This window comes from Papilio polytes, unplaced genomic scaffold (assembly GCF_000836215.1).
Source record: "Papilio polytes unplaced genomic scaffold, Ppol_1.0 DF824303.1, whole genome shotgun sequence".
In the NCBI taxonomy this organism is placed as follows: Eukaryota; Metazoa; Arthropoda; class Insecta; order Lepidoptera; family Papilionidae; genus Papilio; species Papilio polytes.
The window spans coordinates 889,306-913,856 of record NW_013524901.1 but is presented as its reverse complement, the minus strand read 5'-3'; the positions used below and the strand labels follow the sequence as shown (position 1 = coordinate 913,856).

Below are 24,551 nucleotides of genomic sequence, written 5' to 3'. Positions count from 1 at the left end.
AATGATCAGTGAAACTTGTGTGGACACACAAGTCACTAAAGAGGTATGAGGAGTAAATAAATAAAACTACTGCTTTATTTTAGTACTTTTTATACAAAATACCAAAACATTCTTTAACATAATGCGCAAACATCAATTTCAAACAATGAGTTGTTACACTAGCGAGACATATACCATCGTACAGGGATACTAAAGCGTGACAAATTAAATAAACGAAAGTGTTAAAATGTTAAAAAAAAAGAAAATTCCGAAGTCAACTTCCTGAATCACCGGATACTTAATAAGTAGTAAATACAGACTTATAACTAGGTGACCATTTAAACATAACCGAGCACAGCTTTAGTACAAACATCAGACTTTTTGTTAATCAATAACTGCTGGTTGAACCAAGCTCTCGTTACGAGGCAGACGTGAGTGACAACATAAATACTACTTCTGTTAAATAAAACATATCTCAAAGCACCAACAGCCAGAGATGATAATTACACTTCTGCAGACAAATACTTAATCAAATTATTTCATTTATAAATATCCTTAATATCAAATCTCATAGTACCTCTATGCTGTTGGCATATTAAGGAAGTTATTTTCTTTTAATGTCTTTTCAGACAAAATGTTTGAGTTGTTCCAGCCTATCCTAAGTTAGGGGTGATAAGGCCATAGCTAAACAATGCTTGCCCACTTAGGGTTGATTAACTATTCACATATCTTTGTATTTCTTCAGTAATATGTGCAGTTTGCATCATGTTTTCCTTCATCGGAAGATCGTGTAAATTATGTACATATGAAATTCGAAGAAAGAAAATGACATTGGTACATGGCAGGATTCAATCCCAGGACCTGTAGATTACAAGTCAAGTGCTTATACCCTGAGCCACTGGTGTTCTTTTTTTTACATGCATTTATTCCAATGATTGAAATAAATTACTTCACAACTAGATTGTTTTGCACACAACAATATTTGGGCCTGCCACAGTGAAGTATATAATACTTCAACTATAAACCTGTATTTCAATTTTGTTTATTTATTTTAAGAGGGGGCAAATGAGTGGAAGATGTCAGCTCTCATAGACATTTGCAATTCTAGACAAACTAGATGCAATAGTCTTCAATGTTTGACTATTTGTTTTTGAAAATTTGTGACCTCTAGCATATTTACATGTAATTGTCTGCAAAAGTACATATAAAAATAATTACATTAAAACATGCTTAATTTTAATATCATCTCTGGACCATTGTTGCATATTCTAGACACAATTTTAATAATCTAAACAGTATATAGATTCTTGGTAGCAGAACTATGTTTGACCATAGTATCTCTGTGTAGCTGGAAACCTATTTTTCCATGGATGCCAAGCTGCTCTTTTATTTTCCTACCAATTTCAAGATTGGCTTGTTGCTTTGATGTATCTGCCGTCCATACACCTAGAAGTATTACATTAGAACAATGAAATTTTAAAAGTTGAATTTTGGCAGCCCTTGGGATGACCAACTTTGTTAGACCCATCTGCATACCCATTGATGACATCCTGTGTCATATGTTTATTTTAGTGCATATTTTTTTTTTGTACTTATATTTTTGGGCTTCAAATGACTGCACTAATAGTTCAGATCAGTTGATCTTCAACCAACCAGTTGGTTGATTGAACACTTGGCCACCCCTGTTATATACCATCTATAAATGGTAAATATTTTTGAATTTACAAAAGTATAGTAACTTTCAAAACTCACCAATTTTATCAAACTTAGGTCTTATATTCACAACCGCACCACAAATTTCATCAGAGTGGTCAAAATTTTCACCTATTAATAGAAGTATCTGAAAGTATAAGAATTATTAACATTTAAAAAAAATTTACATGAAAATCTACATTTTTTTATCTCCAATTGATATAGACATACTTTGAAGTTCTCGAAGAGAGCAAATCACTTTTACATAAAAACTGAAAGCAGATTAGTACATAACCAAATATTTTTACTCACCACTTCCAACCAAAATCGGTCTAAATCTGAGTTACGCTGCTTTTTCTCAAGACTGATAAGCCATCTGCCACCCATTTTGTTGGCGTCATCTTCCCACATGGGCCGAATGCCCTGCTTGAACACTGCATAGTCATGACCCTGACGTAGTTCAGAGGGTAGTTTGATATGGTGGTACAATCTGAAATGTTAAACTGTCTATGTAACATTATTTCAGAATAGATGTTTTATTTATTAAAATAGTATTGTAATGTGGCAACAATAAAATATTTATTTGGTCACAATTTACTCTTTAAATGAAAGTTAATTCAAGTTTAACATAATGATCGAATCAATAATAATTTACCTCCAAAAATCTTCCACCGTATCAAATGTAGTCAGTTCAAGCAAGTTCTCCTCCCATGTCTTAGTTCTGTCATTATCGTAAAACCACAGGCTCCACGTATTTTGAAGTGGATGCTTGATGAGGAATTCTGGTGGGAGCTCGGCAGGGGTGTTAGTCTTACTATCAGTAGTAGTCCCCTTTAACACAGAAGACATTTTAGTAAAACTTAACCTATACGATTTGAACTTAAAAATTAAGAATCACGTAAATAAATACAAGCAATACACAAATCTATTTAGTTTTTAATCAACGTGGGTATTAAAGATCAGGATTTTTTGTCAAAAGTGCTTTAAATTAAGCGAACAAGAAACAAATGCAACAGTGAAAGTTGGTATAGCCACATCACCATAGATTATTGTTAATTGATGCGGTATTTTAGCAAATTATTGTGAAATCTTTATTTTACGGTGGTTATTGAATTTTTAATTATTTGCTACCCACCTCAACTTCTTCGGTATTATTACCAGCCATATCACAAATTCTTTTTAGAGCCTTGGATTTTTGCAAAAGACAGCCATCGAAGCGGTGTTACAAGATCTGCCTTAAAATTTTGCAGATAATAAAGTGGTATATTTTAACGTTTCATATTTGTAATTATGATTTTATTATATGTAACATGATTCAATAAAAAAGAAAGAGTTTTCAACATTAGACATTCATTAACTATTGATTATTGTAGTTAAGATTAGTTTTTCTTGGCTTATTTTAGATCTCACTCGCAATCGCATGGCAGCCCCATCTTAAAATGTCAAATATATTTTCTGTCAAACTGGAACTGGAATAGAACCTCATATTTTCAGCGTAATTTTGCCGGTGTATCCGTCCGAATATTGCTTATTACCAGTACTAGGCTACTTATTAAAGGAAAATGTCTGTACAAACGTTATTGTTAGATTTTTCTATTGACCCCGCACGGGTTGGGGATGAAAGCGGTCAGAAAACTGTGTTCGGTCAGTTGGAGACAATTCTAAAAGAATATGTACCAAATCTTATATTAGCTGCTGATATAAAGATCGACGGCGGATCATTAAAACTATTAACAGGGAAAAAAGGGACCACAGTCTCTGTAAGATTGTTTGACAGGGGTCTAGTCACTGTAAACATAGAATATTACAAGGAGGACACTGAAGAGCCACTAATCAATTTCAAGGTAAACTTATTTCTGTACATTATTTCTATTGCTGCCAATTATTTAGGCGAAGGTGTTAATATAAACTAATAATTGCGATCATTACATACAGTTATCCTTGTAATATATAAAATACAAACAAAAGCATATTATGTTACCATACTGATGTTTAAGTAGAAATATAATATTGCATGATTATCATATAGAACTATTTTAACTAATCTTAGATATCATAGTCAATAAATTATAAAAATAAATGTCATATTTTGACTTAAATGGAAAAACATTTTTTAGTTTTTTTATTAATAGGTATGTTTAATTTTAAATAGTCCCATTTCAAGCTATACAATTTGGCACCTTTTGAATAATTTAGTTTGTTCAGAAAATGATAAAAAAATTAAAAAATTGGTACTTAAAATAAAAATGTCATACTTTCCCACAGTGCTTCTTTATATATATTAATCAAAGATATTTTTATTTCTACAAAATTGTTAGACCAAAAAACCTACAAAAGAATTTAAAAGAGAAGTGTATCATATGATACAAATAGTTTTTTTTTTATAATTTGAGTTAAGGTTGAGCGTGTAATTGTGTTTTAGTGCTGTAAACAACTGGAAAGTTTGGTGAAGGTATCCTTGGAGTGTAAAAGACTGAAATTATTGCCAACTATCAAACGGGGCTATAAATATGATGTTTACCTTACTAGTTCAGGTTAGCTGAAGTTTGTGGTCTTTGTATTTTTGCCCCTTTAACAAAAATTCATTACAAATTTATTACAAATATGAGCAGTTTTTTGTACAACACAGATATTTTATATTTTTCAATAATATTTTGTTAGTGTAGCTTCAGACTTTGTTTTTCATATTTTTTTTCTTAACAGACTGGTAAAGATTATATAAATGTATATAAAATGCATTACCACAGATCACTAGTTTACATTTTGATCATGAACATGATTACCATATTCTCATATTTTTATAAATTAAATTTTAACTGACCTTTCATATAATTTTGACAACAATAAGATTCTTATTCGGTTTAAAGTTCATACATTATTAAATTTTACATGTAGATTCCATGACATTACCACTTACTTGAATGATTGCATGTTTTTATCTCACATTTTATTATTTATACAGTGTGTGATTTGTCTTAACACTAACAAATTTTCCAGTGTTCATCAAAAAGACGCTCAGCCTTACCTTACACCAGAAACCCAGAGTAGGGAAAGCATGTTAGAGAAACTTAATTCTTATTAAAAAAATTTCACATTCCTAATATTACTAAGATTTTATCCATTGTAATGTAACCACAGATATTTTTTTATTTAAAAATTGGTTGATTTAATTGTTTTTTTGGAGTGCTAGGGGTTAGTCTTTTTTTAATTAACCATTGCTTGTTTATCCATGTTTTTTGATAGTCGGCGAGGTTATTGGAAGGTCAACTGAAAAAGTACATCACGTTCATAAAATCGCAAGCTTACGCTCCGATAAAAAGGTGCTTATTTAGCAGGTACTATCCGACGTCCGGTAAGTTTATTCGTTTTTTTTATTTGTTTAATTGCATTTGTTTGTTGTCTAATCAACATGTTACTAAAGCATTTAAAATGATTTACTTATAAGTAAAATTAATAAAAATGTGTAAATTAAAATATGACATAAATAAATTCTTTGAATGAATAGACCTGAATTTTAAAATTTAACCTTTTAGATTTAAAATCTTATACATTTTAATGACTGTTTGGATTTTTTTTTAAAACGTATTTAAACAGCAGTATTTATACGCTTATTAAACTTATGAATGCCGGCGTTATAATATTACAAAGCCCCACTGTCATCAGTGCCGGCGTTAGTGTGCACTGGACAGAAAGGGGCACCATAGATCTGCAGATTACACATTAACTTGTTAAACACTCCCCCCATATTTAGTAAAAAAAGGGGGGCGTAATAGAAATCTTTCCCTTCGCGATCGTATCCCTAAAATCGCTACTGAACGGCATCAGTTGAGCTTTTTGTTTTTTTTTTTTATTTAAGACCAATAACTGAAAACTTACAAGTCTTGTTACGGTATAAATAAATCGCACCTTCACCATAGTCGCATTCTCGTTTAAACCGCCGGAGTGCTTAAACCTCTCGTCCACGACCTTTCGGAATATAAAGAGTTTCTTCAAAGCGACGTTTCGTTCGAAGATGACCGATCAGTCAGATATTTATGACATCAGCGACATCGCTCTATTGAAAAATCCCTCAAAAACAACACTTACCACTTGTATGCATCAGAATTTAATATATTTTTATTATCCTCGTTTTTTAATTTTTTGTAATAAATTTTAAAAATCTAAGCGTCGGAGTCACGTTATGTGTTCCAACATGGATAAGTCTAAGGATTCCTTTAAATAACATTTATATTGTACATAAAATGTTGAATAACACAAGTCGGGACCATTACAAAAAAAATGTTATAATTACGAAATAATTTACTAACATAAACCATACAAAGTAATATTAAGCTTGAACTGTGATGTTGTAAAGACAATAGTCGAATACGGATTCGACCACATAAAGGGTTATCCGCTTTTACCATTGCTGTGTTATTAAATTTAATTATTAATTGTATTTTCAGATGAAAGACTCCTAGAGTATGATATTGATGAAGTATTGTTTGACGAACAGTCGCCCTTCCAAAGAGTGCAGATCGTTCATTCCAAGTCACTTGGCAACATGTTAGTGTTGGACGACTTACAAAGTAAGTAAATAATGTTATCTGCTCTAGAATGTATTGTAAACACCAATAATTGTCACAGATCAGTTATCAACTAGACAAATAGAACTAGGAAATGGTTCGTTATATATTCGTATTTAATTATTAGTCAAAAATTTAAATATTATATTATGCATATTTTAGCTTATAGTATTTTAACGCAATATAAAATGTCAAGGCGTTTATCTAGCGAACTAAAAAACAAGTAATAAAAATTGACCTTTCTGTCTAGAATTTACTATCTCTGTGTGATGTATGGCTGTTTAATCAAAGTTGGCGCTTTTGCTAATTTATGTAAATAAAATGTCGACAAAGTCGTCAGATTGTTCAAATGTTAATTAATGCGATTATTATTTTAGCACATATAAATGTTACCGGGGTTTCCAGTGTGGTAAAACTTGTATTGAAACATGTTTCTCAATTTCAGATATATCTGAAGCTGATCTGATCTACACGGAAACTCTTATGCAGAGGGGACGAGAGAATTATGAAGGAAAGGAAATTGTTATATTGGGTAAACACATTGTTTATATTCATTTTAAAGCTTTTTACTAGCTTTTGCCTGTAACATCTGTAGTTCCTCTGGTGTTGCGGATGTCCATGGGCGTCGTTGACCACCTTGGTGTACACGCCGCTCGTTTGCCCCCTTTTACTATAAAAAAAAAAAGAAAACATCGTCCGCGCAGAATTAGAAAAATACTATAAACAGTTTTAGCGTAGTACCCAAAGTGTCTGATTGATTTGATCAGCAATTAGGTTTATAGATACTTTTATTATAATTATAATATGTATTTTGTACTGTGTTTGATAAATAAATAAGCAGACTGTGTTCTTCCGATGTCTCTATCTGTATTAAATTTCACCGAGATCCAATTGGTCGTTTTAGATTACGTAACAAACATCCTTGCATAAAATTAGGAAAATAAAGGATTTTTGAGATATTTTAATTTCTTCACTTTAATGTTAAATTTGGTTAAGATGAGATGTGTGTGCAGGCGGCGGCGACGGCGCGCTGCTGTACGAGCTGCTGAAGGAGAAGCCGAAGTTCGTGTGGATGTTGGAGATCGACGAGACGGTGATGCGCGCCTGCCACGCGCACCTCCGCGCCATCTGCGGGGACGTGCTCGCCGCGCGCAAGGCCCACAACTACGAGGTGACACGCCCACTCGCAACACTCACCACACTCATACCACTCATACCACTCGCACCATTCATCCCACACCACTCATAACACTAGTATGATTCATACCACTCAACCATTCACACCACTTACTCTACGCGCAGCACTCACTCCACCCGCACCATCCACACCACTCACACGACTCGAACCACTCGCATCAACACCATTCACAGCACTCCTTTCACTCACCCCGCTCACTCTGTATAATGTATATTTTACATTTTAATTGTATTTTTTGTTTATTAATTAGACAAAAGTTATTAAACTATTACAGTCAAATAAGGATACCTAGCCTAGTGAGAGAGTTTAAAATTTACGTGGATATAGGAATTGTCAAAGAGCGCTAGTTTAGTTCCATTTATTCCCGTCTGGTCAGATAACTTGTTTATTATGATAAAGATTTTAAATAAAATTTACATTCAAATTCGTGTAATCTAATATTATAAAAAGAAAAGATTTGTATTTTACTATGTATTGAAATTAATAAAAAAGTACTGGATCGGTTTCATTTAATTCATCATTAAAAAGCTATGTTATCAGTGAGTAACATAGGCTGTATTTTTTTTTAAACACACGGGCGAAATCGCGTGCAACAGCTAGTGTGTCTATCATATAATAAGGTCTCCTGTTATACAGATTATAGTGGAAGACTGCATGCTGACGGTGAATAAATTCATCAAGGAGAACAAGAAGGTGGACTATATATTCGGCGACCTGACCGACATCCCGATATCGGAGTCGGCGTGCGGCGAGCTGTGGGAGTTCATGACCACCATACTGCACGCCGCCTTCCAGATACTGCGCCCCAGCGGCAAGTTCATGACGCACGTACGTAGACATTACACGCCCACTATCCACCCACTACTCGCCCACTAAACACCCACTACTCGCCCACTATACACCCACTACTCGCCCACTATACACCCACTACTCGCCCACTATACACCCACTACTCGCCCTCTATACACCCACTACTCGCCCACTATACACCCACTACTCGCCCTCTATACACCTACTATGCACCCCGCACAGGAATGCCCTAACACTACATTCAAATAAGCTATGTTGTCCTGCTCTAACAATGTTTTGAACAGTTACTCTCCCTCCGGCCTTAATAATGCCATTTCCTTACTAAATCCGTGTTTCTAAATCAATCGTGTGTGAAATATATTCTGTCTTTCTTTTTTCTAATTCTAGTGTGTGTGAAATAAAAGTTTATAAAATAAGGTTTTCAAATAGACCGAATTGAATTATCCGTATTAGTTTTCGAAAGTGAATAAACTTGATTTCAACATGGATATGACGCCAAATTGGACTAATTTTTTGATTTACTTTAATAAAACATATCTATAGATTTTTAATATAACGTGATTAAGTAGCGAAAGTCATTAAAAAGCGTCTTTCTCGCCAAATTCTAAAACGCAACGCTATTAGTCGAAGCAAGTGATAGATAGATTTAATCACTTTTTCATTGGTAACTCTGAGAACCAATCAAATCCTTTGTTGTTGAATACGTCACAACACTCTACCACACCGGCCGCGTTTAAGTCGCACAAAATTTACTGTAATTTTATTTTATTTGTTAAGCTCAATGGGTTTTTTTGGATATCATTTTTTTTCTTGTTATCTCATACCAAGTAGAAACGTTTAAAAAAAGGAAATGAAACACGTGCATATTCCCTATTTATTAAAACTCAATTTTGTATGCGACCCTAATAATTTTATTCAAGAGTTTATGAAATTTGAAAAAACATATTTTTATAGGGTAATGGAGCAACATCACGTAAATCATTGGAACTATACGAGCAAGAGTTGGAGAAACTAAAGCCACCGGTGGCATTCACAAAGAGCAAGGCCTTCGTACCCTCGTTCCTGGAGGACTGGATCTTCTACCAGATATCATTCAAATCTACTGACAATGGGGATGCTTAACACGAAACGTAACAAATGTTCCTCCATAGTATTTACACTAAGTCATACAAATATAGTTGATACTTTAGTATTATTAATTGTAAAGAAGTGTTTGAGACATTTTGTGTACAGTCAGCTCCATAATATGCATACATTTACAAAAGAAAATTGTATACTTTTTCAGTTTTCACATTTAAAATTGTATAAGTATTCTTCATTATCCATATCTTTTTTTTCTGCAAATTAAAAAACTGTATGGATTCCTAAGATTTTGTAAATTAATAAATATTTATGCAGCTGAATGTACTTTTCCGCTGAAAGTTTACAAGGACATTGAAATTTAATCACTCACAAGCCAATGTAAGGTTTACCTCCATAACTTTAATGTAACAAACATTTGTATGTTGGATCAAATATATGTATGTTGGATCAAATATATGTATGTTGGATCAAATATATGTATGTTGGATCAAACAATTGTGCGTTGGATCAAACATTTGTCAATTCGTGACATACCACTTGGTGGATTTTCTTGTGGACAGTACAATTTTTAACGCAATTGTAAAATATAGGAATAAAAGTAGACCAGTGATTTTTGTATTAGTTTTAATTGATTTTTTGTTGAAACTTTTATTTGTAATTTTCATTTGTTCATTTTTTTGTTTTACCAATAAAAGTATTTTACCATGTATGATGTTTTATTATCTAATCCTAATAGAGTAAAAAACAAATTCAAAAAATTTCATGCATAAATAAAAAGATGTATAAAGAAACAATGTTATTTAAACTTTAAATATATTTTATTTAAGTTATCATTTACTTAACAGAAAATTCATAAGATTGCATTAAAGCAGAGTTTAATACAGATTCAATTTCCACTTTTCATGAAGATTTCAATTGGTGGTACAATATTTATGAATACTAACAATGTTTTAACAATAAATGTATTTAACCAAAAGCAATAATTAAGAGAGCGTCGGTGGCTCAGTGGTTTAAGCACTTGACTTGTAATCTACAGGTCTTGGGTTCGAATCCCGCCGCCATGTACCAATGTGATTTTCGATTTTTCGAATTTTCATATGTACATAATTTACCCGACGTTCTTACGGTGAAGGAAAACATCGTGATGCAACCTGCACATATCGGCGAAGAAATTCAAAGATATGTGTGAAGTCAACCAACCCGCACTTGGCCAGCGTGGTTGACTATGGCCTAGTCACCCTAACTTTAGGGTAGGCTCCGAGCCCCTCGGTGGGGACGTATAGTGAGCTGGTGATGATGATGAATAATTAAGAAAGTATTGTTTTTTTCTTTTAGACTTTCTTTACAAGTTAAATGTTATTCCAATGCATTCCATTCTAATTGTTACAAAAGTTGAACAAAGTATTAGATATAACGAAATCTACATCAAAATGATTCCAATGTTTTACAAATCTAAAAGCCAGCCTAATGCTATGACAATAACATTGTCTAAACACCTGTATAAATGTGTTACTTTTATCAAACTCTTTAAAAAAAAAACAGAGAAAATGTTACAGTACAGACATATGCCAAAGGAAACAATATATAGCCTAACCACAAATACAAAAATCCTAACATGAACATGTCAAAGTCCATTGAATGGACTTCTTTATTACATCACCCAATGAACGCCAAGAATTTAGTTCCATAATTTTCTGCAATTTAGGCTTTTTATATTCTAGGTTAGATTATTCAAAACATCCTTTGACAGTTGGTAATAAAAAAATAACGCACATTTCTTTCAATACTTCAATAAACCATCACAATATATAGCATGTTTTAAAAATCTTAACATAACTAAGTTTCTGTACATTTTAAGTTATTCCGTTTGTCGTAACCGAGCCAGTCTTTGTGTCAACTCGTCCTGTTCCTGCGACACCACTGTGGTTGTGCCTATCGATGTGCTCGGCACACCTGATGGCAGTTCCATGTTCAGTTCCAATCTAAAACAAACATAGAAATAATGTAACAATAAAGTTAAACAAGATTTATATACTAATTATGAAAACCTAAAACTTGAACACATTTTGTTGTAAGTTTAGTGTGAGAAATTTAGAAAAAAGTAACAGATACCAGTAAGAAAGTTACAAAAAAATTAAAGTAATGTAAAAAACTGACAAAGAATGGCTAAACTCATGTATGATCATCTAATGACCGCACCAACTATTTTTATTATGTTTTAATTTGACAAAAGTATAAATAATTTAACTGTGCTTAATAGATTACAGAAAGGATAAATCAGAAGCACAAAAATAAAATTTGAAAAAAATAGACATATCAAAATGTTGTTACATACCCAGCTTCATCTGCTACTTCTTGCAACAATTTGTCCACATCACCCTGTGGTACTGTAATTGTGGTAGTTTGTGACATAGCATTCTCCATGTACGAAGACTGGACATCTAGATCTTCAAACTGACTTTCAAACTTGTCCATTAGAGTGGATATCTTCTCAAGATTCATAGATTTCATTGCAGCATCCATTGCTTTAACCACACCGGCCATAGAATTTGTTACCTGTAAATTGTTTAAAACAAATCTGAAGTTTGTAGTAAACTGTACTTTGTCTATATGACTAAATACATTATGATTGTGACTACACAACTCTGTAGTTGTAAAGCAAAGTTAATAAATAAAATTAGAACATTTGACTATGGTTATGTTCAATATTGTCAAGGATGTCAATAATTATCAGTGTATATAACTATTTCAGACTGTATTATGTATCTGCATTGTTTGCATTAAATACCTTTCTTGTTGTAAGAGCGGTCTGCACTCTACTGGAGACAGCATCTACCCGTGCGGACATCCGAAGGTAATTCAGGGCCTGATTTTTTTGTCGTATTGCATTCTCTGCGTGTATTCGTGCACCTTCTGTATTACCCTTCTGTATCGCCTTTTTAGCTTTCTCCTTTTCAAGTTTCTCTTCTTTTTCACATTTCTTTGAATTTCGTTCTAATTCTTTGACCGCAAATTTTAAATTAAATAGATGTTCTGATTTTAGTGAGTTAAGAAACACAAATTGCATGGATTATTACAGCAAAATAAATACAACCTAATCATGCTAACGCTAAAGGCTAGTTTGTAATTTAGTTTTTCAATCATTAAATACATAAATCAGACATCATATAAACTTACCTATTAACTGTTTTCTTCCTTGGTTATTAAAAGGACTGAAAAACATGGAAAACAAAGAAACCAAAGTAATTTTAAAAAGGATACTTTCCATTGCGGACGATGACATTTCGTTCCCCAGCTTGACGGTTTATAGAAACTAGTATAAAAAAATAGGCGAAGCCTTTTAAGTCTCCGTGAATGGCTTCGTTAAGATATTAACGTTTTAGATCGGGAATTAAGAAAACTTTGCTGAGATGAGTCACAACTTAATCACAAATAAATCCGATTCCTTGACAATATAAATGTCAAGTTATAGTTATGACAAATGACAACTGTCAAAAAAACAACAATCCGCCACGCCCTCTATTTTAACATTATCATTTAAAACATAGGTTTTGGTCGGAATGACAGTGGGAAAAACGGGATTTTTCATAAAATTGAATGTGATACTATACAGGTTGGAACCTAGAAGATGTGATTGGAATCCTCATACAAAATTATCTTTTTACTATTTACATCAAGTGATACTACATTACCGTTCATATTCGATATAGTTCTTCAACCTCATCTGTTTAAATTGATTTTAAAACACAGTATTTGTCTATGATTTAGTTCTGTATGTTGGTATCCAAGGTTGTTGCTTGTTGCCTATGTTGGTATAATGTTTTGTAATAACAAAACTGTCAAAATTGTAAAGTCACAAAAGTCGGATTGCGGATTTGGAAGTAAGAGAAGTTGCTGCACAGAAATCTAAGATTTTTTTAGAAATCATTTAAGATAATTTAAAGTTGAACTTAGTATACGAATTGTAGTGTTAATTTTCTTTAAGTTTTGATAATATTTATAATTTTTACTTCGTTTGTGAGTAAAGTATCTCGACCGAATTAAGTATTAGGTACAGACGTTCGTTGGGCGTAAAAAGAAAATGGCGTGCGCTACTCTCAAAAGAAATTTGGAATGGGATTCAATGGCGCAAACGCCTGCGAAACGAAGATGTGTCCCGTTTGCTACATCTAGTAATAGTCCGGGAATAAAGCTGACGGAAAACAAACACTCTGCATTCGGTGAAACAGTTACTGCTCCTGCAAAATTGACCCCAGGTTTGTTTATTTTTGTCTAAGCTGTTCAAGTTACTTCACTCGTTCTACAGCAATTTGATTAATTTTGATGGAGCTAGGTATCTCATAGAATTTTGTGCAAGTAATATGTAATTATCGCCATTGTTTCTTGTAGTATTTATCAGAAATATTTTTATCGTGTGTGAGAGAGACAACAGATGCGCAATGACCGTTGGGCGTATTGGCTTTGTTATTTTTTCTATTTAACGTAAAAAAACAACAAAGGCCAAGCTTTTGCTCAGTTACAGCTTGCGTACTTTCCTTCCTAAAGTTTTTTTTTGCAAACCATCGGCTGTAGCTACAAAAGAGACAAGTTCGTGGGTACTCTGTCAGAAAATTGATGAGACTGCTATTTATTACAACTATTTTCTAGTTACTATATAATAAAGTTTATGCGAAATTAAAGAGCTAATTAATTGTAATGACAAATAAAAATATTTTTTTGTAAATGCCAGTATAGTTATTATAAAAAACATATAATATCTGTTTTTTTACTAATGTAGCTAATTCCTTATGTTCTTACTATTATAATTATTATTGATTATTATTTACTTGATTGACATCAGTAATAATGTATACTTAATTGTTTGTACATCTCCATTTAAGGAATCTCTGGTAATTTCTATGAAAGCAGCACCATTTTTTAACAGTGGTAGAGCCCGCTTTAACATCTTCGCACGAATTGGCCGGCTCGCCCGGTGCAATACCACGACCACACAGAAAACAGGCGTGAAGTGGAAGTAATTCCGCGTTTCGTCTGATGAGTGTGGTGCCGGAGGCCTAATTTTAGTCCCTTTCCCTTTCCACCTTTTTCTTAAGAGGAAAGGATGGAATGGAAAAGTGGATTTGATGGTGGAGGAGACGCATAGGAAGGGGAAATGTCCTCTTTGTGTGCGTCTCCTCCTCCGTCAATTAAGGATAGGCAACGCATCTACAATTGCGGATGTTTATGGGCAACGGTCGCTTTCCATTTCGGTGGGTTGAGGTGGCCGCTTGCTCGTTTGCCATCTTATATTATAAAAAAAAAAAAAAACCATTTCTTCCATATAATCCATTTTGTAATGACCACATGGTACTTAAATATTGGTAATCAACCTAAATTGAGGCAATAATTTAAAACATTAACTTATATGTATAAAGTAGCTAATATTTATAAAATCTTAACTTTATATTTTCAGATATCATATTTTGATATTGTTTTATATACAAACATGACTATAACTTTTGCTAATAATTATCAGTAATACAAATTACAATAAAACATTTATAATATAGTTCCTCAGTGCAGCATTATTATACTAATACTACAGTATATATGTCTCTAGATGAGTTTAAATAGATAACAATCGGCATCTTTAATTAGTTACTAATTAAAATGTTAAATTCATGAAAAATCTTCACTTAGTGACTATTTAAGTGACTAACATTGTGAGACAAAGATTGGTACAATACAGCAAATGCCTTACAGACTGTTTATTAATAATCAATGAAGGATTTTAAGCCGATTCCTTGAATTGTTACAATTGTCTTTACAATCTGAGGCAATGAAATAATTTGCGTAATGATGTCGAAGTATTGTCTGTTCTAGGTTAAAATAATTATAGTGAATATAAATTAGTGGAAGTAATGAAAGCCTTAGTTTTAATAGAGACTTCACTAATGAAGTCATTTTTAATGTTTAAAATTATATTTACAATTTGTTTTGATAATACTAGATTTCTGTTTTCCTTTCTCAATTAACCTGGTAATAACAAAAATATTACAACAGAAAATTATGTATGTTGACAAATTACTGTAGATAACTTTTAAGGTCCCAAGAAGTGGTTCAGCTTATCTATACTGGGTTGTTTTTTTTTATTAACAATAAAAATCTATAGCATTATCTGTTGCAGATAATGATCATATTTATGAATGAGTTTTTTCTCATTCCATTCTTAGAAAACCACAATTAAATTCCCCTATTTCAGTATTCAATGTTTCAATTTGTTATAAATTTAAGCATTATTTAAAGGTCAAGTAAGTATCTTCATTACCTGGCTTTTTTTTCTAGTGATTTAAAAAAGAACCCTGTATATCAAGGATAGGTTTTTTTTAACCTTCTTTGATGCAAAGTCACTAAACAGTCCTCCACTCGCATCCTTTTGCGCCACCACCTGCACAAAAATTTGAAAGTAATAAATGAAATAAGGTGTATGTATTATGTCGTCAGAGCGCATGGTGCAGGAGATATGCGACGAGATAATGCGTCTGCGGCGGCGGAGCCAGCTGCGACTGGCCGAGGGCGCCGCGGGCTCCTCCTCCAGCGGCAGCGAGGGCGACTCGTCCCCACCGAGACACGCTGCACACGCGCGCGCTCCGCACAAGGTTCACAAGCCATACAAGATGCACAAGCGTGTGCTCTTCACATTTGATCAGGTATGCCACAAACTTATTACAATAAAACAAAAATGTAAGAATTATATAATTGGGGATGAGTTGTTGACTGTTTTACGTCAAAGAAACAAAACTGTTTAAGGGACTTTGTCACAGCATCCATATAAGTCTACTAATCAATCAAACACCTTTTAATTTAAATTATTCCTCAAACAAACAAATGTAAGCCAAATTAAACACCAACCTGGCATTGTCCATAGGTAAGTCGGAATAAACCATGAATTTGATTTTTAATTACTCAATGTACTAGTTTCTTTTGCCAACAAGTAAATTGTTCATTCAAAAAATATATCTGACTACTAAATTTATGTTAAATTCAATTAGTTAAATGGAAAACCTGTGTATAATAAGATTAAAGAAGAGTGTGTGTCTCAGGTGCGCATGATCTGCGAGCGGTTGCTGCGCGAGCAGGAGGCTGGGCTGCGGGCGGAGTACGACTCTGCGCTCAACAACAAGCTCTCGGAGCAGTACGAGTCCTTTGTGCGCTTCAACCTGGACCAGGTAAGTGTCTTCTATTGTTGGTAATGTGTGATTGCAGACAACACACAACACACATACTTGATACAAGCCATGATCTAAACCTAAATCTGTTATTAGTCAAATAGTAATTATAAAAAACAAAGGCAAAAAACTGTGATATTATTGTAATCGTAAGCTAGTATTAAAGAATTTGTGACGTTATGCGAAAAAACTTTTAAATAAACAAAATAAAAGTGCCACCCGCACCCAACGTCCCTTTGCCACAAATATGGAAGGGGGAACGAGAGGGCGGCAGAGCGCCGCTCATTAAAAAAAACCTTAATTTGTCTAAATATCAGCCGTCATATTGATTCACTCCCTTAAGCATGTCTCTTACAATCCACACCTACTTTCTTTGGTTTTCCTCTACTTTTACCCAACCACATTAAATCTTAATGCTTTCTTGTTTATGTCATCATCTCATTTATGGTAAAAATGTAATTGCAGGTGCAGCGCCGCCCCCCACCCGCCACGTGCATGCCCCTGGGCGTGGACGCGGAGCACCACATGCATCAGGACCTAGTTCCTAGCTGTAAGTATTCATACACTATTCAAATAAACACTAACTTTGTTATGTAAAATATCAGCAATCACAGCATATTTTGGTTTCTCTTTTTAATATAAAACCTGTGATATAACACTTAAGTCTATATGTTTTCACATTATTAAACTTAAGGGTGGAGTTTATTATATAAAATCATTTTGCTAGAAAGAGACAAAAACTACATATCAATAGCAACAAAATAGCAAGGTTGCCATGGTTACTTAAATTCTCAGCTAATGACAACAGCCTTTGTTATTTAAGCATTTACATTTTGATATCTGCAATTAAAAGTTTCATAGAATGTAAGCAATAAAATAAAGTTTTTATGATATGCTGATGAAGCTCGTACTACATAATGCTAACAAAAAATGTTTATATCAATAAAATTGTTTATATTGATAACCTGTTTGTCCTCAGATCTGTCCTAATAACGGAGGAGCCAGTCGTTGGACGTGACACTGCAGATATATCAAGATAAACATATTTTGGTATATTACATAACATTATATGCTGGAATATAATGTGACCTAATGATTGAAGACATTGTGACTGCTGAGGGAGCTAGCCGACACCAATATTGTGCCCGTTGCAATAACCTTGTAATGCAGTATTAAGATTCATTTTGCTACAATAATATAATTCTCCCAGCGCGGGTATGATATTGTTACGGCTAGTTTCCACAATAATCATGCCACATAAACATAAATTAGCTTATAATGCTTTAGATAAGATTCGCTGGATAATTGTGTTCATGGAGTGAGTGAGGCGCTGCCCCTGCGCCTGCGCCTGCCTGCGCCTGCGCAGACTAAATGTTTTATGTAAGACGACGTCAAACCCGACTGTTTGTTTTTGTATATTTTCTAAAGAATATGATAATATGTAGAGAATTAGAGATAAAACAAAAGGATAAAATTCACACAGAGTGCCTGCTAAGATTACATCCTCATGAGTTGAAAGTTAGCCATAATTTCGATTCGTTTAATCTTTTTTTTTTAGTTACTTTTAGTGTTATCGAAATATAGATGTAGTTTTAAATTATACTATGTTTACTGAATAATGTACGCAATTACGCGACCCGGCTTATTCATCTCGCGACATGATTTACAATGAGACAACCTGATTCCAGGAACGTCGACTCTTGTGGCGATTATGCTCCAAAATTACGGATGTTTCCCGTTAGGCTTATCGCCTAATGGGAAAAAACCCAATGTGCCGAACGACCCAACGGGAAACATCCATAATCAACAGTTTGTCTCACATGTCAGTGGTAGTTGTAACTTTTATGACAATGGGCCTCTTGTATCAGAAAAAACTACAAATATTTATATCACGGCTTTCCTAAATTATCTTAAATTCTAAATTAACTCAACTGATACATTAAGGCTTTAGTAAATGTTTATTAATTAGCTTTATTTAATTTTCTAAGTTATTGTCGGTAATATTGTTTGGTGGTTCTCCCACACAAGTGCTACTGCATAGTTTTTTGTTTTCCAAAATTTGGTTTTCTTTTTTATTATGACCAGGTATAATTTGTTACCAAGCGTTTAAAATAGAATAGATCTTTTCTTTTAAATTGTATTATCAGCTCATCTTATTATATAGGTTATTGGCGTTTAAGAACTGAAAATAAATTAGCTAAACAACCATAACTATGACTTTTTTTTTTAATATTACCAGACATCAAAATGTGTTTTTTTATAATGTTTTCAGGTAGGGTATGAGATTCTCATCCAGCTTGGAAAAAAAACCACTTGATATACATAGCGTTGTTACAAAGTAATCTCTCTGGTTGTCTGATATGAACTAAAGTTAGATAATTGTTTAAAAAATGCCGCTTTTGTTTCTTAAAACAAATTCTCCCACAAGGGTTGCTAATATTATAAATGAGAACGTTTGTATAACATACAGCTCAACGGTAACACAAAGACTACTAAATAAATAAAATAAAATGCCTTTTATTTCAACCATTTCCAACATTAAATATAACGTGTTTGATTACAAATAATACTCGCGAATTCGTCCCTGTGAAATAATAAAAGTAATGTGAAACACAGCCTATATTACTCACTGATAGCTTCTTAATGGTGAAAGAATTTTTAAAATTGGCCCAGTAGTTTTTGAGTTTTTTCAATAGAGACAAAAATTCAAATCTTTCCAATTTATAATATTGGTATAGATAATAAAAAAATATATAAGACTAGCTGTTGCTTGCGACCTCGCCGGCGAAAAGTGTGTGTTACATACAGATTAATGACGTATAACGGTGAAAGAATTTTTAAAATCGGCCTAGTAGTTTGTGAGTTATTTCCAATACATACAAAAATGCAAATATTGCCGCTTTATAATATTAATATAGATGGGTAAATAATCATCCATTTTTTTATTATAATAATTAAATGGTATAAAAATAAATTTTTAACTGGCAACATTAGATTCCAGTCATTTCTGAAACCACAGACAGATCGAAAATTGTGTATGTTTGTGATATTCTCAAGTACTTGTTACAAACATTTTCCAATAAAAATCGAACAAAAATGAGCTTTGAAAATTCTACAAACAATGGAAATAATCAAGAAGAACATAAGCATGGAAAACCAGAGGGTTATCAAATATCGAGGACAGACATGAATATGTTGATAATGAATTATTTAGTAACAGGTGACGTTCTTTTGTGTTTTATTTTCTTGTTCATTTCTAGAAATGATATAATGTGCTTAAAATAATATCATAAGGCAGCAAGTATTAATTTAATATTGTCAAATCATTGCGAAACTGTAAGTAAATTAATTCACGACAAGAAGTCATTGTCATAGTAACATCAAGATTTCTAATATGTGTCCAAAAGTTTACTACTTTTGGCGTAGACTTAGACTAGCTTTTTAACTAATAATAATAATGTGTACATAGTAATTAAGTTTATTGATTAACGGTCCACACAAACATGTAGGTTCGTATACAATTTATAATTGAGACACAAATTAAACATACATAAATACTAGGTGTCGACCACCTTCAATAAAAAAAAATTGTAGCCTATCTGCTCTTCTATACTATATTCAATTTATCTAATAAATTTCAGAGATCTGTTCTAGAGATACCTTCTAATAATCATGCATCTAGACTTTCCTATTTTTAGCATTAATGAGATTGTTCATTGTTGAATGGTAAACCCTGAGTTATCATTTAAAAATATGAATGCTTTCTTGAAAGTTATCCTTAATGTATAAGACTGCACCCTGAATAATGAACAACAAATTGGCATAGTTTAAAGACCAAATTTTTTTACAGAGGGTTTTAAAGAGGCAGCTTTAAAGTTTCAACAGGAGGCAGGGCTGCAGGAGCCTGCACTCTGCAGTTCTTTAGATGAGCGGATAATGATCAGAGAAGCGGTGCAGAATGGCCGCATCTCTGAAGCCATTGCAATGGTCAATTCCCTGCATCCTGAATTATTGGACAATGATAGATTTCTCTACTTCCACTTGCAAGTATGTTGTTGTTTTTATATTTCAGCTTACAAGCAGTGAAAAGCGGTTTAATTTAGAGTTTACATATTTTTTTATGTAATGTTGGCAGATTTTTGGTAATTTACTAACATTTCACATAAGCTTGAACAATATGTTTCACAAATGAAATGGTGGAATTATTACCCCTTACCGTTAGATCATTAGTCCCTTAGGTTATTAGACTATTAGGGTATCATTGTTACATTCGGACAATTAGAATAATGGACTTTACGTATTTTATGTTTGTTGTATGTTTTGATGTTTTTAGCAACTGCAACTGTTAGAACTGATACGTGCAGGCCGCGCGGAAGAGGCACTGTCGTTCGCAAGTGCAACGTTAGCTGAGGCGGGCGCTAACGACCGCGCTGCCCTCGCTGAATTAGAGCGCTCATTGGCTCTCCTTGCTTTCCCTGACCCGCATTCCTCACCCTTCGCTGACCTACTCCTTCCCGCACATGGACAAAAGGTAAAGATTTCGTTACTGACTTTCTAAAATAGTAAAATGATTGCTTCCTAAAGATATCCAAATTGTTGGTGCTTTGACTACTTGTAATGGACGGATGAGAGGAGAAAAGGAACAGGGTGTTTACCTTTCCTATACATCAATAACCATAGATCCTTTACTGTGTTATAACTAAAAAAAACAGTCTTATGTCAGAAATAGAGTTATTTATCTTTTATTTTTTCTATTAAACAGATTGCAAGTGAATTAAATGCAGCAATATTAAAAATGGAAAATCAAGAGTACACAAATCCAAAGCTATGCAGTCTCCTGCGCATGATCCTCTGGTCGCAGAGTGAGCTTGACAAACACAATGTCAAATATCCCAAGATGACTGATTTAGCCAATGCTACTATAGAGCAGCCAAAGTGAATGTTAAACTGTTAGCCAATAAATATCAATAGGAGTGTATTTAATCCGATTTCTATAGACATTCTTGTGATGTAAATCTAAATATTTTAGTTGATACAAAATATAGTTGCGCTAAAGAATTGATTTGATGGTTGTATTCACCTTAATAAGTGAGTAAAGAACTGTGGTCAAGTAAACAACAAGCAACTATTATATTATGAAGATTAAACAGAATATGCATCTAAGAAATCATTAGTATTGGATTTTGTTTTGTTTATAGATGTTTCTTTTTTATATTAGTGATAGTTTAGTGAAAAATGTTTAAGAATCCTTAAGTACTATAATTTTTTTTAATTAAATTAACAATTTTTATAATACTATCAATGACAAGTTTTGGGAATTAAAAATAATGCGATAGACATGTAAAAATATTACGAATTATCGGATGTTAAATTTTTGCATGTCAGAGGTCAGGGGTCACCAACTGAAATATTGTTTTTGTACAAAACCATGTTTCTATAATCTTAAATAAAAACAAATATATCATTAAATATTATTCTCTTCATATTTAATAGTAATTTCTTTGGGATAACATGTTTGGAGATATCTCAAGTATATATTTTTAGAGAGTTTAGATCTGGGATGCCCTTCGGGAAAGATTAACGTAGTTTTTATCTTAGTGTTATAAATTTTAAACATTGTTTTATATGAAGTGGGATATGTTTTTTTATGTTCATACTTTTACTAATTCCTTGAAAATATAAAATATTAATGTAATGAAATTGATTTGGTTATTTGTTCTTCTGTATAAAAGCAAATTTATTTAATCAGTAGTTCACATATTGATAAATCTTTTTCATTTTCGACTTTTCGTTTACAATGACTTAATATATGTTTAAGATAATGAGTGTGTGTTTTTTTTATATCAGAAGATGGAACTATCAAGTAGCCACCTGAATTCGTCAAAATAGCAGTCATATTTGCCCATAGATTTACAAAGGCTGATGCGCTGCCTACCTTTATTCAAGAGAGGATGAACAGTAAGAGGATATCTCCCCTTCCACTTTCCCTTCACATACTTAAATTATATAATAAAAATAAAAAGACAGATAAAACCTTAATACATAATTTATCTTCATATAGCTGTTTTTACATATTGAAGTTACATCAGTATAGATTACTTAAATAAAACAAGGAATTGTTCCTGCTAAATCTGGTATAACATGTCATTAAAAATATTTAAACTTGCTTGAGACATAAAGTACACTAAATTGGCCTGTGAGTGTTGCCATTTTCTAATAATTTTACATGTCATTTACTTACATTACTTTACCATCAGTTCAATTTTGTCCAGAAATAAGTCGGATTTATAGTCATTTTCTTATGCAAGAGATTTAATTAAACCTGAAGTGTCGGAATGTATTTAGGAAATGTGTCACCATCCTAATACATAGTCAAGGGCTTTGGCAATGATTCCATTGGATCTCTGCGGGAGTGGGGCCGACGCAACAGGTGTTGGGCACAGAGACCTTACTGTTGGGTGCCTGAGGATACAATTTATTAAAAGTAAATCACTTTAAGCAGTGTAAAGTTTATGATTATATTTTTTAAATGTGTCTTATTCAATTGTTTACAAGTATCTGTATCAATCATCAACTCACATATCAAGTACCAAGATGTTTTCCTTGACCAAAGGAATGTCAAATGTACAAATGAAGTTAAAAATACATATTGTTACATGGTGGGAATCGAACCCAGAACCTGGATATCATAAGTGCTTAACTCCTGAGCCACTGACATTCTTTGAATTTGTATAACCAATGTTAAATGTAGAAATTGTACACTTTTTTGTATAAACTACAGACTAAAGTTTACCTTTCAGGTGAGGTTATTCCAGGATGTGTTATACCCATCCTGGGAGGTTCCTTACATTCAATGACTCCAACCATTACACCAGGTATCACTTGTCTACCATTTAATGCTAGAGCCCGTTCTTTCTCTGCTCGAGTTGCATATCGGACATTGGCCCAGTTACCTTGTGTTGGATATTGCTTATCTGGTACAAAATAAGTATCATTAGTATAGTTGCAGTTTTGTGTAAGGTATAATATTAATGAAAATAGTACTCATCTTGGCATGTGAACTTTTTAGAAAGAAATACATTGATCTAATTAATAAATGATTTAAATTCTTACCTAAAATGGCACCACAATTACTAAATCTCGCCAGCACAGTGTTGGCAGCATTTGGTGGGAATCCAAAAACAGTTATCCAATATTCATCTTGTTCTTGACATCCATCTTGCCAGTGGGATGTGATGGACTGATTGTTCATTGACATGTTGCCATATGAATTCTGCATCATTGAACCATTGTTTCCATAGGCAAGGAAACTATCTTGATATATTGACTTATTAGGTTCATTGCTTTTTATAGTATCAAAAAGGTCCTCTATAGGTGGACCATTAGGTTTGCTTGAGTAAGACATGTTAGGTGAATTGGGAATGTTTGCAAACACATTCTGCTGATTGTACAGAGCTTGCTGATGCATCGAGACATTTGATCTGTACATTTTTTGATCAGGTGTCGAAGTCTGGCTTGGGCTTGTGGGTGACCCTGAAACATATTTCAATTAAACCTCCACATTCCAAATGTTTTTGATATTAAAAATGGTAGAAATATAATAGAATCATCACGCTTCGAGGAAATTTTTCTTCCCTTGCCCTTCTACTTACTGATTGCTTAAAAGCTTAAAACCGGTGGTAGTGTATGTCAGATACTTACCAAAAGCCATGTTACGACCCTTCGTCGGTGATAGGCTATTAGTTCTTGGCGTCGTCGGTGGATTTATTTCCCCCAACAGAAAAGGTGGTAGATATCCTACATTCGGACTTCCCGAAGGGGAGTGAGTCGGGCTTCCTAAAGTCATTGGTTCCATTGTAGGATTTATAGTTAACTTTTATCGTAAAACTGTTTTAGTTTAATGATTTAATAACAACATTAGGAACACACTAAAACAGAAAACAATAAATTCCAAGTTGTAACCGTTTCGGCCACCTTAAAATTTGATTGACAATTGACAGTTGACAGTGACGGAAA

The 24,551-nt window shown here is 33.1% G+C and overlaps 6 protein-coding genes across 6 annotated transcripts; 3 read left to right on the top strand and 3 right to left on the bottom strand.

Annotated features, from left to right (window-relative positions):
- Positions 1-73: 73 nt before the first annotated feature.
- Positions 74-2,898, bottom strand: LOC106102115 (eukaryotic translation initiation factor 4E-like). The gene is made up of 5 exons (XM_013281528.1): positions 2,807-2,898; positions 2,327-2,502; positions 1,984-2,161; positions 1,732-1,819; positions 74-1,425 (listed from the first exon to the last, which is right to left on the bottom strand). The coding sequence occupies exons 1-5, from the start codon at positions 2,834-2,836 to the stop codon at positions 1,268-1,270; spliced, it is 630 nt and encodes a 209-aa protein (XP_013136982.1). The 5' UTR covers positions 2,837-2,898; the 3' UTR covers positions 74-1,267.
- Positions 2,899-3,113: 215 nt separating this feature from the next.
- Positions 3,114-9,999, top strand: LOC106102126 (spermine synthase). Its single transcript, XM_013281539.1, has 7 exons — positions 3,114-3,515; positions 4,915-5,023; positions 6,117-6,239; positions 6,682-6,768; positions 7,250-7,407; positions 8,071-8,262; positions 9,199-9,999. The coding sequence occupies exons 1-7, from the start codon at positions 3,234-3,236 to the stop codon at positions 9,364-9,366; spliced, it is 1,119 nt and encodes a 372-aa protein (XP_013136993.1). The 5' UTR covers positions 3,114-3,233; the 3' UTR covers positions 9,367-9,999.
- A 610-nt stretch (positions 10,000-10,609) lies between these two features.
- LOC106100824 (charged multivesicular body protein 1b) lies at positions 10,610-12,807 on the bottom strand. Its single transcript, XM_013279881.1, has 4 exons — positions 12,589-12,807; positions 12,116-12,360; positions 11,663-11,883; positions 10,610-11,309 (listed from the first exon to the last, which is right to left on the bottom strand). The coding sequence occupies exons 1-4, from the start codon at positions 12,608-12,610 to the stop codon at positions 11,186-11,188; spliced, it is 612 nt and encodes a 203-aa protein (XP_013135335.1). The 5' UTR covers positions 12,611-12,807; the 3' UTR covers positions 10,610-11,185.
- A 360-nt stretch (positions 12,808-13,167) lies between these two features.
- On the top strand, positions 13,168-18,746 carry LOC106101946 (akirin-like). The gene is made up of 5 exons (XM_013281340.1): positions 13,168-13,583; positions 15,811-16,016; positions 16,410-16,535; positions 17,001-17,085; positions 17,515-18,746. Exons 1-5 carry the CDS (start codon positions 13,409-13,411, stop codon positions 17,523-17,525), a joined length of 603 nt encoding a protein of 200 aa, XP_013136794.1. The 5' UTR covers positions 13,168-13,408; the 3' UTR covers positions 17,526-18,746.
- Positions 18,747-19,536: 790 nt separating this feature from the next.
- On the top strand, positions 19,537-22,358 carry LOC106102062 (glucose-induced degradation protein 8 homolog). Its single transcript, XM_013281472.1, has 4 exons — positions 19,537-19,755; positions 20,386-20,582; positions 20,869-21,066; positions 21,298-22,358. The coding sequence occupies exons 1-4, from the start codon at positions 19,632-19,634 to the stop codon at positions 21,472-21,474; spliced, it is 696 nt and encodes a 231-aa protein (XP_013136926.1). The 5' UTR covers positions 19,537-19,631; the 3' UTR covers positions 21,475-22,358.
- A 207-nt stretch (positions 22,359-22,565) lies between these two features.
- LOC106102051 (nucleoporin NUP53) lies at positions 22,566-24,538 on the bottom strand. The gene is made up of 4 exons (XM_013281461.1): positions 24,237-24,538; positions 23,649-24,068; positions 23,329-23,509; positions 22,566-22,997 (listed from the first exon to the last, which is right to left on the bottom strand). Exons 1-4 carry the CDS (start codon positions 24,388-24,390, stop codon positions 22,889-22,891), a joined length of 864 nt encoding a protein of 287 aa, XP_013136915.1. The 5' UTR covers positions 24,391-24,538; the 3' UTR covers positions 22,566-22,888.
- Between the last annotated feature and the right edge of the window lie 13 nt (positions 24,539-24,551).